Source organism: Hemitrygon akajei, chromosome 11 (genome assembly GCF_048418815.1).
Source record: "Hemitrygon akajei chromosome 11, sHemAka1.3, whole genome shotgun sequence".
Taxonomy (NCBI): Eukaryota; Metazoa; Chordata; class Chondrichthyes; order Myliobatiformes; family Dasyatidae; genus Hemitrygon; species Hemitrygon akajei.
The window spans coordinates 68,324,824-68,341,262 of record NC_133134.1 but is presented as its reverse complement, the minus strand read 5'-3'; the positions used below and the strand labels follow the sequence as shown (position 1 = coordinate 68,341,262).

The following is a 16,439-nucleotide window of genomic DNA, read 5'->3' as shown; positions in this document are numbered from 1 at the left end:
GGGAATGTTCTGTAACTGATGCAGCTGAACATTAGAGTTGACAATCCAGGCATCGAGCCTATAGACAAGTGGCTCATGACACAAGGACTGGTGAGCTTTCACCGCATTGATTTGCTGTACCCTGCTAAATAATTTCTCTTCATTAACCACAACCTTCTTAATCTGAATCTGCACAGTAAAAGACCAAGCTAATAGTACCAGTTTATCCATCTTTACAGTGTAGCATACTGTATATAGATCTAAATCTGTATCAGTTTAAAACTACTTTTAGTCAGATGGTATTGAAGATTGTACTGGTATGGGAAGATACAGTACAGAAATTTGGGTCATTGTAATAGAGTCATAGAAAAGAACAACAGAGAAACAGTCCCTTTGGCCCATCTAATCCATGCCAAAACCATTTAAACTACCCACCGGGACCTGCACTGGGACCATAGCCCTCCATACACCTACCATCCATGTACAGTTGCAAGTAAAAGTTTATGAACCCTTTGCAATTACAGGTTTCCCCCGCTATCCGAAAGTAGAGCGTTCCTATGAAACCGTTTGTAAACCAAAATGTCGTAAAGCGAAGAAGCAATTACCATTAATTTATATGGGAAATATTTTTGAGCATTCCCAGACCCAAAAAATAACATACCAAATCATACCAAATAGCACATAAAACCTAAAACAACACTAACATATAGTAAAAGTAGGAATGATATGATAAATACACAGCCTATATAACGTAGAAATAATGTATGTACAGTGTAGTTTCACTTACCAGAATCAGAAAGATTTAGCCAAAAACCGATTTGTAGGAAAAAAATCGGTACACACACGCATGCGCAGACACCTGCCCACACAAGGCTTCACAGTCATGGTAGTCTCTCTCGGGGTCAACGTAAGTTTAAAGCGGGCCCTGCTGCCTTTTCTCGGACTGTAGCTGCAACGCTGCTCTGGGTGCACGCTGCCTCTCTAACAGCTCGCTGATAAACAAACGCTGAACGCTATTTTCGCTTTTCGCCTTTTTCGTAAAAGCGAAAATCCTCTTCAGATTTCTTTTGTAAAACAGGTACTAATGTAAGTCTTTCGTAAAAGCGAAGTGCCATAAAGCGAACTTTTGTAAAGCGGGGGACACCTGTACCTGGTTTTCTATATTAACTACTCATAAAACGTGGCCTGATCTTCATCTAAGTCACAATAATAGACAAACACAATCCGCCTGAACTGATAACACACAAACAATTGTACTTCTTCTTGTCAATACTGAGTACATCATTTAAACAATCACAATCTAATGCCTTCTACAAAAGCTGTTTGGAGTCATGTGTTGCAATCATTGAGATGAGATTGGAGGTGTGGGTTGCAGAGACACCCTGCCCTATAAAAAAGACACATAAAGTCAGGTTACTGACAGAGCCTGCTCTTCTCAAGAAAAATTTGTTTATGTGCACCATGCCTCAAACAAAACAACTTTCAGAGGAACTTAGCAAAAGAATTGTAGAAATACATGAAGCTGGAAAAGGCTAGAAGAGCATTTCTAAAGCCCTAAGTGCTCATCAGTCCAGAGTAAGAGAAATCGTCTATAAAAGGAGGAAATTCAGTATTGTTACTACTCTCCTTCGCAGTGGCCATCCTGCAAAGATTACACCAAGAGACAATGTGCAGTGTTGGAGGAGGTGAAAAAGTACCCAAGGGTAATACCAAAAGACCTGCAGAATTCTCTAGAACTTGCTGAAGTCTCTGTTCATGTGTCCATTAAAAGAAAAACACTGAGTAAGAATGGTGTTCATAGAAGGACACCACAGAAAAAACCACTGCTCTCTGAAAAAACATTGCTGCATGTCTCAAGTTTGCAAAAGACCACCTGGATGTTCCATAATGCTTCTGGGACAATATTTTGTGGACAGATGAAACAAAAGTTAAACCTTTTGGCAGAAATGCACACCACTATGTTTGGACGAAAATGGGACTGCACACTAACCCCAAACCCTTATCCCAACTGTGAAGCATGGTGGAAGGAGCATCATGGTTTGGGGTTGCTTTGCTGCCTCAGGGCCTGGACAGCTTGCAATCGTTGAGGGAACAATGAATTCAAAATTGTATCAAGACAGTTTACAGGAGAATGTCAAGGCAGCACTCTGTTAACTGAAGTTTAATAGAAGTTGGATGATGCAAAAAGACAATGATCTGAAACACAATGAACAACTGCATGGTTTTAAAACAAGAAAATACGTGTTTTGGAATGGCCAAGTTAGAGTCTGGACTTTAATCAGTTGAGATGCTGTGCTATGACCTGAAGAGGGCTGTTCATGCAAGGTATCCCAGAAATATTGATAAACTGAAACAGTTTTGTATGGAGGAATGGTCTAAAGTTCCTCCTCACTATTGAGCAGCCACAGGAAATGTTTGGTGGCGGTTTGCTGCTAAAGGAAGTTCTACCACTTAATAAATAAAAGGGTTCACATACTTTTTACAGCCTGGACTGTGAATGATTAAACAATGTGTTCATTAAAGACATGAAAAGTACAATTGTATGTGTGAATATATATATATATAAATAGTTTAAACAGCTTATGTTTGTCTATTATTGTGACTTAAATGAAGATTTAATGCAGAAAACCAGGTAATTGCAAAGGGTTCACAAACAACTTCTTGCAGTTGTACCTATCCAAACTTCTCTTAAACATTGAAACCAAGCTCACTTGAAACCACCTACATTTGCAGCTCGCTCCACACTGCCATGACCCTCTGAGTGTAGAAGTTTCCACTCATGTTCCCCTTAACCTTTTTACTTTCCATCCTTAACCCATAACCTCTAGTTGTAGTTTCACCCAACCTCAGTGGGAAAAGCCTGCTTGCATTTGCCTGATCTATACCCCTCATAATTTTGTACACCTATATCAAATCCCTCCTTAATCTTCTATATTCCAAGGAACAAAGTCCTAACCTATTCAATATTTCCTTATAACTCAGGTCCTCTAATCCCAGCAACATCCTTGTAAATTTTCTCTGTACTCTTTCAATCTTATTTACATCTTTCCTGTAGGTAGGTGATCAAAACTGCACACAATACAGCAAAATAGGCCTCACCAATGTTGTATATAACTTCAACATGAGATCACATCCTCTATACTCAGTACTTTGATTTAGAAAGGCCAATGTGCCAAAAGCTTTCTTTACGAACCTATCCATCTGTGACGCCCCTGGACCTGTATTTCCAGATCCCTTTGTATCATAGCACGCCTCAGTGCCCTACCATTCGCTGTTTACAACCTACCCTGGTTGGTCCTATTGAAGTGCAAGCACCTCATACTTGTCTGCATTAAATTCCTTCTGTCATTTTTACAGATGGTCCAGATCACAGTGCACGCTTTAATAGTCTTCCTTGGTGCCCACTACACTCCCAATCTTGGTTTCATCTGCAAATTTGCTGATCCAGTTAACCACATTATCATCCAGGTCGTTGATATAGGTGACAAATAACAGCAGACCCACCACCAATCCCTGCGGAAATCCACTAATCACAGGCCTCCACTAGTCAGAAAGGCAACCATCTGCTACCACTGTCTGGCTTCTCCCACAAAGCCAATGTCTAATCCAATGTACTACCTCATCTGGAATGCCAAGTGACTGAACCTTCTTGAACAGCCTCCCATGCAGACCTTGTCAAATGCCTTGCTGTAGTTCATGTAGGTATGTCCACTACCTTGCCTTCATCAACTTTCCTGGTAACTTTCTCGAAAAGCTCTGTAAGGTTGGTTAGGCACAACCTACCATGCACAGGGACATGCTGACTATCCTTAATCAGTCCATGTCTTTCCAAATATTCATTTATCTGGTCCCTTAGAATAACTTCCAATAACTTTCGCACTACTGATGTTAGGCTTGCTGGCCTATGATTTCCTGGCTCTAAACATAAACCAGGAGCAGAATAGGTACATCCCAAAGATGAAGGAAGCATGACATAACCAGGGCTGACAAAGGAAATCAAAGACAGCATAAAAGCCAAATAGTGGGCATATAATATAGCAAAGGTTAATGGAAAGCTAGAGGATTGGGAAGCTTTTAAGAACCAACAAAGTACAAGGTAAATTTATTATCAAAGAACATATATGTCACCATTTACAATCCTGAGATACATAATCTTGAGGGGATACTCAGTAAATCCAAAAGTCATAACAGGGTTCTGAAAGAGGTGGCTGGGGAGATTGTGGAGGCATTGGTAATGATCTTTGAAGAGTCACTAAATTCTGGCATAGTTCCGGAGGACCTGAAATTTCAAATGTTGAAGAGAGAGGAACAGAAGAAAGGAAATTATAGGCCAGTTAGCCTGACTTTAGTGGTTGGGAAGATGTTGGAGTGGATTGTTAAGGATGAGGTCTCATGGTACTTGGAGGCACATGATAAAATGGGCGAAAGTCAGCAAAGTTAACAAATTTCACGGCACATGCCATGAATAATAAACCTGATTTTTATTCTGGATTCCATAAGGGAAAATCTTACCTGACAAATCTGTTGGAATTCTTTGAGGATATAACAAGCAAGATAGACAAAGGAGAAAAGGTGGATGTTGTGTATTTGGATTTTCATAAGGCTTTTGACAAGGTGCTGCACATGAGGCTACTTAACAAGAGCCCATGGTATTACAGGAAAGATTCTAGCATGGATAGAGGATTGGAGTAACTGATTGCAATGTAGCAAAGAGTGGGAATAAAGGGAGCCTTTTCTTGTTGACTGGTCAGTGTTGGGACTGCTTCTTTTCATGATAGATGTTAATGATTTGTATGAAAGAATTGATGGCTTTGTGGCCAAGTTTGCAGATGATGCAAAGATTAGTGGAGGGGCATGTATTGTTGAGGGAGCAGGGAGGCTGCAGAGGGACTTAGACAGATTAGGAGAATGGGCAGAGAAGTGGCAGATGGAATATGGTGTTGGGAAGTGTATGGTCATGCACTTTGGTAGAAAGAACAAAAGTGTAGACTAATGTCTAAACAAACAGAAAATTTAAAAATCCAAGGTGTAAAGGGACTTGGGAGTCCTTGTGTAGGATTTCCTGAAGGTTAACCTGCAAGTTGAGTCATGGTGAGGAAGGGAAATGCAATGATAGCATTCATTTAAAGAGGACTAAAAGCAAGGATGTGATGCCGAGGGTGTATAAGGTGCTGGTGAGGCCTCAGTTGGAGTATTGTGAGCAGTTTTGGGCCCCTTATTTAAGGCAGAGGTGTATAGGTTATTGATTAGTCAGGGTGTGAAAGGTTACAGGAGAAGGCAGGAGAATGGGGTTGAAAGGGATAATGCAGCAACAATAATGGAATGACAGAATAGACTTGATGGGATGAATGGCCTAATTCTGCTCCTTTATTTTATGGTCTTATGGTCTCATACAGTGCAGTTTTGGAATGTACTTCAGTAAGATTCCTTTTATCACAGTAGGATTAACAATTAATAAATTCTAATTCCTAGAGCAAATAGTTAAATTACAGTGCCTTGTAAAAGTATTCAACCCCAACCCTTTGTTCACATAAATGAGTATTACAAATAGGAATTTTGACCAATTTAATTGAGAATTTTTATTTGTGAATGACATGCTCCTTTTTCATAGTAGAGCCCCAAAACAGGGACAATTGTAAAGCATGGAAAACTAAAAATTCAATAAAATGATAGGTCAGCAGTTCATAAGTATTCATCTCCCTTTGCTCAGTGCTAAGTTGAACCACCTCTCGCAGCTATTATAACCAACAGTCTTTTTGGATATGTCTCTTTTCGCTTTGCACAACATGATGGAGCAAGGTTTGCCCACTCCTCCATGTAAAATTGCTCAAGCTGTGCCAGGTTATTTGGGGAGAGGCAGTGGACAGCAATCTTGAGGTCTTGCCAGAGGTGTTCAATCAGGCTAAGGAATGATTGGGCCATTCAAGGATCAATTTTCTTCATTTTAAGCTACTGCATTGTTTCTCTGGCAGTGTACTTTGGGTTGTTGTTCTACTAAAAGACAAATTTCCTCCCCAGTTTAAGCTTTCTGGCAGAGGTTAGCAGGTTTTAATCTAGGATTTAGCAATATTCTTCTTCCCATCAATCCAGACCAGATTTCCCTTCCCAGCTGCTGAAAAGCATCCCCATAGCATGATGCTATCTCCACCAAACTTTACAGTAGGGATGGAGTTGCTGGCTAATGCACAGTATTATATTTACGCATACATACCACTTCATGTTGAGACCAAAAAGTTCTATTTTAGTCTCATCCAACCACAAGATCTCTTCCACACCTTTACAGTATCTTCTAAGTGTCACTTTGCAAAGTCTTTATAAGCAAGAATATGCTTTTTTTAGTCAGGGCTTCTTTCTTGCCACTCTTTCATAAATACCATTTTTGTGCAAGGTCTTAGATTGCTGATTCATGAACCTCATCTCCAGTTGCAGCTCAGTGACTTTTAGCGTCACAGTAACCTCTTTTACAAGTGCCATTCTTCTCCGGCTTCAGATGAGCGGCCTGACCTAGGCAGACTAGCTGTGGTTTCATATTTTTCTACTTTTTCATGATGGACTGCACTGAGCTCTGTGGTATGTTCAGTGCCTTTGAGATGGTCTTATACCATTGCCCAGATTTGTGTTTCTCTATTATCATTTCCCTGATTTGCTTTGAATGCTCTTTTGTCTTCATTTTGGTTTGAGCTGTTGAAAATCTACCATACTGTGAATTAAGTGCAAATAGGTGATCCTCCAATTTTCGACATCAACAAATTGCTGATTTGGTAACGAAGGAGAGTTAGTGTTGTAATGCAAAGGGGATGAATACCTTTTCAGCTTCTCAATTTTGGTTTTTAATTTTTGGTAAATTGTTGGCAGACTTTGGAATTTTTCTTTTGATTTGATATGATGCACAATGTTTTGTAAGTTCAAAAAATTCTACTTCAATATATGATTTAGAAATTTAGACTGTAAAGTATAAAAATTTTTGTGGGGGCTGAATATGTTTTTCAAGGCACTGTAATTTATTTTACATTGCATCTTCTCAATTTGGCTGGAAAAAAATCATGTTTCTCAATGCAGGCTTTTATTTACCTTTTACCCCCCCCCCCCTTTGGAATCTAAATTGTATGACTATGACCCTGCTGGTTTCTTTTCCCCATTCCCATTTCTAAACTTTCCTTGCCCCGCCCCTTTCCTGTCCTTTGTTCAAAAATGTGTTCATCACAATTCAGCAATGTAATTAAACTTTTTTTTGTTTCCTTCTTGAAAGATTAATCTAGAATCTATTTTCTTTCTTGTGCTGTGGCACAAGCTTTGCACTTTGATTGTGTGTTATCTTTGCAATAAATGATGTTTACCTAAATTTGATTCCTGAGAGATAATGCAACTGAAGTTGCTTCTACATTCTAAATCTGTCCTGATAGAGTAAAGTGCACCCACTATTGGTTTTGTATTGGAAGTACAAAAAAGTAAAAAGCTAAAGGCTGACCAACATGAACTTTGCTGGAAGTATTCATCAGTAGGGACAGCACAGTAGTCTAATGGTTAGCACAATACTTTACAGTATCAGCAAACACACAGAAGATGCTGGAAGAACGCACCAAGCCAAGCAGCATCTATGAAAAAGAGTACAGTCGGAACATATCAGACTGAGACCCTTCATCAGGACAGGAGAAAAAAGATAAGGAGTCAGAGTAAAAAAGTGGGGGGGAGGGAGGGAAGGAAGAAACACAAGGTGATAGGTGAAACCAGGAGGGGTGGGGATCAGTGAAGTAAAGAGCTGGGAAGTTGATTAGTGGAAGAGATACAGGGCTAGAGAAGGGAGATTCTGATAGGAGAAGACAGGAGACCATGGAAGGAAGAAAAGTAAGGAGGCATGACGAGAAAGGGAAAGGGAATGGGAATGATGAAGGGGAAAGGGTCAATATCAAGTTCAAGAAATCGACATTCATACCATCAAGTTGGAAGTGACCCAGATGAGATGAACTTCTGGTAACATCGATTTCTTGAACTTCCAGTTATCCCTCCCCCCGACCCTTCATCATTCCCCATTCCCATTTCCCTCTCTCACCTTATCTCCTTTCCTGCCCATCACCTCCCTCTGGTGCTCCTCCCCCTTTTTTTTCTTCCATGGCCTTCTGTCATCTCCTATCAGATTCCCCCTTTTCTAGCCCTATCTCTTTCACCAACTTCTCAGCTCTTTACTTCACCCCTCACACTCCTTCCATGTTTCATCTATCACTTTGTGCTTCTTCCTCACCTTCCCCCAGCTTCTTACTCTCATTCCTCATCTTTTTTTCTCTCCAGTCCTGATGGACAGGTCTGTGCCCAAAATATGGACAGTACTCTTTTCCATAGATGCTGCCTGGCCTGCTGAGTTCCTCCAGCATTTTGTGTGTGATGCTTGGGTTTCCAGCACCTGCAGATTTTCTGTTGTTTGTGATTGGATTTCAGTACCAGTGGCCTGGATTCAATTCCTGCGGCTGTCTATAAGGAGTTTGTACATTCTCCCCACGACTGCATGAGTTCCCTCCGGGTGCTCCGGTTTCCATCCACAGCTCAAAGACGTACCAGTTGGTAGGTTAATTGGGCATTGTAAATTGTCCCGTGATTAAGCTAGGATTAAATTGGAACATTGCTGGGCGGTGAGGCTCGAAAAGCCGGAAGGGCCTGTTCCACACGGTATCTCAATAAATCAATAAAATTCAATTTAATAGAATTGGAATAATTGTATGAACAGAGCCTTGTGATGTGTATGAATATGTGGGATAACTGTGGTAATGCAGTTTATAATATTGTGCTGGAGTTTATAATATTGAATTAATTTAGAAAGTCTCTTCAGCATGTAGTGGGCCACTAATAGCTGAAACAACCTTCGTTCTCTAAAACACATAGACCAAAATGACACAGGTTTTGATGACCCCTCTGTGCTTCTGATGTTCAGCAACAAATAATCCCTTTTTTCAGAAGTGATGAAGGAAATAATCCTGTATATGAAAGCAACTCCGCCAATTCTGTCAAATATAATGTACCAAGAACACCATTGTAGTGTAGTCTTTAATTACTGAATATGTGTAATCCAGAGGGCTGGACTAACAATCCAGAGACTGTGAGGGCTGTCATGTTAAATTCAGTCAGTAATTGGCATTTACAAAAATGAGTCATTAATAATAATGACCACAAAGTTGCTGTAATGTCACTAAACCTAATATCCTTCAAGGAAGGAACTCTATTATCCTTACCTGGTCTGGTCTGCATTTTAAAGAGTCACTAGATTCTGGAGTGGTTCCAAAGGACTGGAAAATTGCATATATCACCCTACTCTTTAAGAAGGGAGGAAGGCATTAAAAAGGAAATTGAAGGCCAGTTAGACTGACTTCAGTGGTTGGAAATATGTTGGAGTCCATTATTAAGGATGAGGTTTCAAGGTACTTGGAGGCATTTGATAAAATAGGCTAGAGGCAGAACAGTCAGACTAATCTGTTAGAATTCTTTGAGGAAATAACAAGCAATAGGCTTTTGAGAAGATGCTGCACATGAGACTGCTTGACAAGATAAAAGCCCAAGGTATTGCAAGAAATGGGAATAAAGGGAGCCTTTTCTGGTTGGCTGCAAGTGGCTAGTGGTGTTGCACAGGGGTCTGTGTTAGGACCGATTGTTTTTACATTATATGTCAATGATTTGGATGATGGAATTGATGGCTTTGTGGCCATGTTTGCGGACAATACAAGATAGGTGCAGAGGCAAGTAGTGTTGAGGAAGCAGAGTCTGCAGAAGGACTTAGGACAGATGGGGAGAATAGGCAAAGAAGTGGTAGATAGAATATAATGTAGGGAAGTGTATAGTTGTGCACTTTGGTAGGAATAAAGATGTAGACTATTTTCTAAGCGCGGAGAAAACTCAAAAATCAGAGGTACGAAAGGGAATTGGGAGACCTTGTGCAGGGTTTTCTAAAGGTCAGCTTGCAGATTGAGTCACCAGTAAGGAAGACAAATGCAATGTTAGCATTTATTTCAAGAAGACTAGAATATAAAAAACAGGATATAATGCTGAAGAATTGGTGACACCACAATTGTATTGGGTTAACTTGACTCAAGTATTGTGTTGATTTAAGTATTAACTTGAGTATTGTGAGCAGTTTTAGGCCACTTATCTAAGAAAATATGTGCTCGGATTGTATAGGGTCTAGTGGACGACTATAAGAATGACTCTAGGAATGAAACGGTTAACATATGAGGAACGTTTGATGGCCTTGGACCAGTACTCACTGGAGTTTAGAACGATGAGGGGGGATCTCATTGAAACCTATTGAATATTGAAAGGCCTAGATAGAGTGGATGTAGAGAGGTTTTTTTCCTATAGTGGGGGAGCCTAGGACCTGAGGACACAGCCTGAGAAAAGAAGGACGTCCAATTAGAACAGAGATGAGGAAGAATTTCTTTAGCCAGTGGTAGTGAATCTGTGGAATTCGTTGTCTCAGACATCGGTGGAGGACCCTTTGAATATATTTAAAGTAGAAGTTGATAGTTTCTTGATTAGTCTGGGTGTGAAAGATTATGGAGAGAAGGCAGAAGAATGGGGTTGAGAGGGATAGTAAATTAACCATGATGGAATGGTGGAGCAGACTTGATGGGCTGAATAGCCTAGTTCTGTTCCTTTGTGTTATGGTCTAATTGTACAGCTCAGAAATGGGATTTTTGCCATGTCCTATTTGCCAGTCTACATTAATCCTATTTATGTGCATTAGGACCATATCTTTCTTTGCCTTGCTTATATACGAGTGTGTCTAAATACCTCTTAAACTGCAATTAAATCTGATTTCACCGCCTCCTTTGGCAATGGATTCCAGATATCAGCCCTCTCTGAATGTAAAAAGCAAACTGACCCTTTGAGCTTAATAGATAAAACTATTGCGTTTAGGCTCATAGAGATGCACAGTCTTCAATCCAGCTTGTCTATGCTGACCAAGCTGCTAATCTAGACAATGTTTGGCCCTTATCCATTTAAACCTTTTCCGTCAATATACCTGTCCATATGGCATTTAAATGTTGTAATTGTACTACCCTACCACTTCCTCTGGCAGCTTGTTCCATATACCCACCACCTTCTGTGTGGAAATGAACTTGCCCCTCAGATCCCCTTTAAATCTTTTCCCCTCATCTTTCAATTTTAGACTGACTTACCCTGGGGGAAAAGAGCGCAAGTATCTACCCTTTCTACTCACCTTAGTAGGCCATAAGATATGCATAGATGCTGGATTAGGCCATTCAGCCCATCGAATCTGCTCTGCCATTGCATCATGGCTAATTTGTTATTCCTCTCAACCTCATTTTCCTGCCTTCTTCACGTAACCTTTGACATCCTCTCTAATCAAGAACCTGTCAACTTCCACTTTAAGTATATTCAATTCCACAGATTCAACACCCTCTGACTAAAGAACTTTCTCTGCATCCCTGTTCCAAAATTCCAAATTCTGAGGCTGTGCCCTCTGGTTCTAGACTTACCCAATATAGGGATCATCCTCTCCACATCCATTCTATCTAGGCCTTTCAATATTCAATAGGCTTCAATGAGACCCTCCCCTCATTCTTCTAAACTCCAGTGAGTACATCAAAGAAGTTGTCCCAATACCGACCTCTGTGGAATACCTCTAATCACCAGCAGGCAACCAGAATAGGTTGCCTTTATTCCTACTCTTTGCCTCTTGCCAGCAACCAATCCTTTATGCATGCTGGTATCTTTCTAGTAATAGCTTGTTAAGTAGCCTCATGTGTGGCACCTTGTCAAAGGCTCTGTGAAAATCCAAGTAAACAGCATCCACTGACTCTCCTTTGATCCTCTGCATTTGCCTTGATGTTTCAATCTTCCTGTACACTTTAATCAGTGAGAAATATAGTCGTTCATATCCCCTTGTCTTGTCTCTGAGCTTCTCCTCATTGTAGCTTGTGCTCACATTTCCCTCCTGGAGCCAGTTCAGCACTGAGGCAAGCGAAGCCAGTCCAGGAGTCCAGTGCTACAGGCCACAGCCATGGATTCAGTTCAGCACAGAGGCAACTGCCCAAGGTTGCAGGCCACAGCTGTAGATTCAGTTCAGTGCTGAGGTGAGTAAACCTCACGGAGTAGCTGAACATTGGGTCACTTAACTGAGGACCTTCATCCTCAGCCTCAACACCTTGATCTTTTTAACCTTGCACAGTGCTTAAATTAGCCAAACATTGGTTCATTTTATGCTCTAGAGCCTGAACACCTCTGCTTCAATCTAGCCTCAAGTCTGCTCTACTAATGGCTGCCGTGGCCTTACCTGCATTCTTGAGAGTCCAGCTCGCTGAATCCTTCAGGATACCACAAAAATGTCAGGCCGTACAGACTCTTCAAAATATAACTTCCAAAGAGAAGCTACAGGCTGTGGATTCTGTGTAGTCCAGAAAAAATGTTATTAGTAGTTTTGTTAGCTGCTCGTAAAGCGTCGTCATGTCTCACCAACGCCATCTTTACAGGAAGTCTTGCCTTTCTTGCCTCAGTGTGCAGCCATACAAAAGTCAAGTCAAGTCACTTTTTATTGTAATTTCGACCATAACAGCTGGTATAGTACACAGTAAAAAGGAGACAACATCTTTCAGGACCATGGTGTTACATGAATTAGTACAAAAACTAGACTGAACTACGTAAAAAACAACACAGAAAAAAATCTACACTAGACTGCAGACCTACCCAGGACTGCATAAAGTGCACAAAACAGTACAGGCATTACAATAAATAATAAACAAGACAATAGGGCAGTAAGTTGGTGTCAGTCCAGGCTCTGGGTATTGAGGAGTCTGATAGCTTGGGGGAAGAAACTGTTACATAGTCTGGTCGTGAGAGCCCGAATGCTACGGTGCCTTTTCGCATATGGCAGGAGGGTGAAGAGTTTGTATGAGGGGTGCGTGGGGTCCTTCATAATACTGTTTGCTTTGTGGATGCAGCGTGTAGTGTAAAAGGAACTGCAACACATTATTGTGTAGTGGAGTGCCACCATATTACAGCTCGGGGCATAGGAGTTTGGAGTTCAGTTCTAAAGTCATTTCTAAAGAGTCTGTACTTCCTCCCCCTGGGATGTGTGGGTTTTCTCCAGATCCTCCGGTCTCCTCCCACAATCCAAAGATGTAGCAGTTAGAAGGTTAATTGGTAATTGTAAATTGTCCCATGGATTAGTATAGGGTTAAATCAGGGAGTTGCAGGGTGGTGTGGCTTGAAGTGTCGGAAGGGACTATTCTGTGCTGTATCTCACTCAATACATAAATAAACAAACAGATTATTATGAATAAGGATTACTGTCAGGCCACAAAGAAGTGACTGTCTTTGTGATGGTCATTTAATCCTTATTTTTTTGAAATCTCATCAATGAAAAACTGCAAGAAGAGCCATAATAATTCAGACGGTGGTAATGTATGATTGAATTATTGTGCAAATGCTCAAGGGCAATTGTGTTAAATGATATAATCACTTAGTGGAATAATGCAAATAGATTTATTCACTATGTAATATTTGCCTAGCTTACTGATTTAGTAAGGCAAATGTCAGTGAAATCTTTCTAATTTTCTTTCTTATTACTGTTAAACAGAGGTTTAATTCTTGAGTAGAAAGCATCTGAGTAGTAGTTTATTAAAGTCTTTGAAATAATTTCTACCTCTTTAATGCTTTAATTAATTAAAGCCTCCTGAAAATTTGATAAAATAGTAGTTGAAGAAACTGTTTAAAACTTCTCTATATCCCTATTAATGCTAAAAAAAAAGTCTGACGTAGTTTAGAAATAAATGGACACCCAAGTGGTGGTGGTAGTACTATCAATGACAAAAATGTCTGACTGTGGACACACCACTGTACCTCCCAGTGATGCCTGAGGCCTTGCACTTTTTAATTGACTAAAATTGTAGCCTAGGTTGGGCTGGGTGGGAGTGAAAGCTGAAATGAGATAGGACCCACCTATGGATACCTGTCTGGCATCAGATATACAAGCAAGGTGTAGCTTGAAATTGTGGTGCTTGATTGACAAACTGAAGAGTTAGTAAGGAAATAATAGTATTAATACAATCAGAAATGCTCAGTGAATTTCTGGAGGGGTATGATTCACTTGGAAGTTGTCATATTCTGAGAATGTTCAGTTTCAAAATAAATAGTAATGGGGGAAAAGGTATGTAACTGAAACCCATGGAAAAAAGTAAAACTACAGTGAAGAAACAGGCCCTTTCGCCCATCTAGGCCATACCAAACCATCTAAACTGCCTCGTCATGTCAACCTGCGCCTGGACCATAGCCCTCCCTTACCCCTCCCATCCATGTACATAACCAAATGTCTATTAAATATTGAAATCAAAATTGCATTCACCACTTACACAGGTACCTCATTTCACACTCTCACGACCCTCTGAATAAGTTTCCCTTCATGTTCCACTTAAACTTTTCACCTTTCACCTTGAACCCATGACCTCTATTTGTGGTCTCACCCAACCTCAGTGGAAAAAGCCTACTGGCATTTATTCTATTTATACCCCTCATAATTTTGTATATCTCTAACAAATCTCCCCTCTATCTTCTACATTCTAGGGAATAAAGTTCTAATCTATTCAATTTTACCTTATAACTGAGATCCTCCAGTCCCAGCAATATCCTTGTACATTTTCTCTATATTCTTTCAAACTTATTTATATCTTTCCACTAGGTAGATGACTAAAACTGCACACAATACTCCTGAGTCTCACCAACGTCTTATAAAATTTCAACATAACATCCTAACTCCTGTACTCAATACTTTGATCTATGAAGGCCAGTGTACCAAAAGCTTTCTTTATGACCTGTCTACCTGTAATGCCACTTTCAATGAATTATTTATCTGTATTCTGTTCTACCACACTCCTTGGTGTCCTGTTGCTCACTGTGTAAGACCTAATACCCAGGTTGGTCCTCCCAAAGTGCATGACCTCACACTTTTCCTCTCGGCCCAATATATTGACTGTTTACTCTTTTCTATAGATGCTGCCTGGCCTGCTGAGTTCCTCCAGCATGTGTGTGTTGCTTTGGATTTCCAGCATCTGCAGATTTTCTCATGTTTTTGACACCTCACTCTTGTCTACATTAAATTCCACCTGCCTTTTTCAGCCTATTTTTCCAGCTGGTCTAGATCCTGCTGCAAGCTTTGATAGTCTTGCTCACTGACCACTACTCCACCGATCCTGGTTTCATCCACAAATTTACTGATCCACTTAACCACATTGTCATTCAGATCATTGATATAGATGACAAACAACAACAGGCCCAGCACCGTTCCCTGAGTCACTAGTCACAGGCATCTACTACCACTCTCTGGCTCCCCCCCACCAAGCCAATATCAAATCCAATTTACTATCTCATCTTAAATGATGAATGACTGAACCTTCTAGACCAACTTCCCTTGAGGGATCTTGTTAAGTGTCTTGCTGAAGTCTATGTAGACGACATCCACTGCCTTGCCTTCATCAAATTTTCTGGTAACTTCTTCAAAAAACTCTATAACATTGGTTAAGCATGATCTGCCACACACAAATCCATTATCCCTAATCATTCCCTGTCTATCCAAACTCTCATGCATCCGACCCCTTAGAATGCCTTTCCATATCTTTTCCACTACTGATATCCTGCTCACTGACTTATAATTTCCTGGTTTATGTTTAAGGTTTTAATTAAACCTTAACGGTAGCTATCTTTCAATCCTCTAGTACTTCACCTGTCGCTAAGGATAATTTAAATACCTCTGTTGGGGTCCCTACAATTTCTGCACTTGCCTCCCCTAGGACAAAAGGAACACCTTGTCAGGCCCAGGGGATTATTCCACCCTAATTTGCCTCAAGACGGCAAACACCCCTGTAGTCTGTATAGGGTCCATGACCTCACTGCTGCTTTACCTTGCTTCCATAGACTCTGTGTCTGTCTCCTGAATAAATACAGATACAAAACATCTCCTCCATCTCTTTTGGCTCCACGCATGGATTACCATTCTGATTTTCCATAGGACCAATTTTGTCCCATGCAATCATTTTGTTCTTAACATATTTCTGGAATCTCTTAGGATTCTCCTTCACCTGGTCTGCTGGACCAACTTCATGCTTTCTTTTAGCCCTCCTGATTTCTTTCTCAAATGTTCTATTGCATTTCCTATACTCCTCAAGAACCTCATTTGTACCTGTCTATTTGCCTATACCTGCTGTGCACCTCCTATTTTTTCTTAACCAGAGCCTTAGTATCTCTTGAAACCTAAGTTTCCCTAAACCTGTTATTCTTGCATTTTATTATTACAGGCACATATTAGCTTTGTACTCTCAAAATTGCACTTTTGAAGGCCTCCCAATTCCCATGTACACCTTTGTCAGAAAACAGCCTTTCCCAATCCACACTTGTCAGATACTTTCTGATTCCATCTGTTACGTACCCCGTAACTGGGTCACTTACCAGCAAAGATAGAGAGG

At 40.5% G+C, this 16,439-nt stretch overlaps 1 protein-coding gene across 3 annotated transcripts in view; it reads left to right on the top strand.

Moving 5' to 3' along the window:
• Positions 1-16,439, top strand: part of tom1l2b (target of myb1 like 2 membrane trafficking protein b) — a 149,317-nt gene that overhangs the window by 110,980 nt on the left and 21,898 nt on the right. Inside the window, exon 13 of one of the 3 annotated variants that reach the window (XM_073061017.1) lies at positions 25-90. The exons of the other annotated variants lie outside the window; for them this stretch is intronic. Coding sequence (XP_072917118.1) covers positions 25-90 — 66 coding nt within the window. The remainder of the gene's footprint in view (positions 1-24; positions 91-16,439) is intronic. 3 annotated transcript variants of the gene reach the window in all.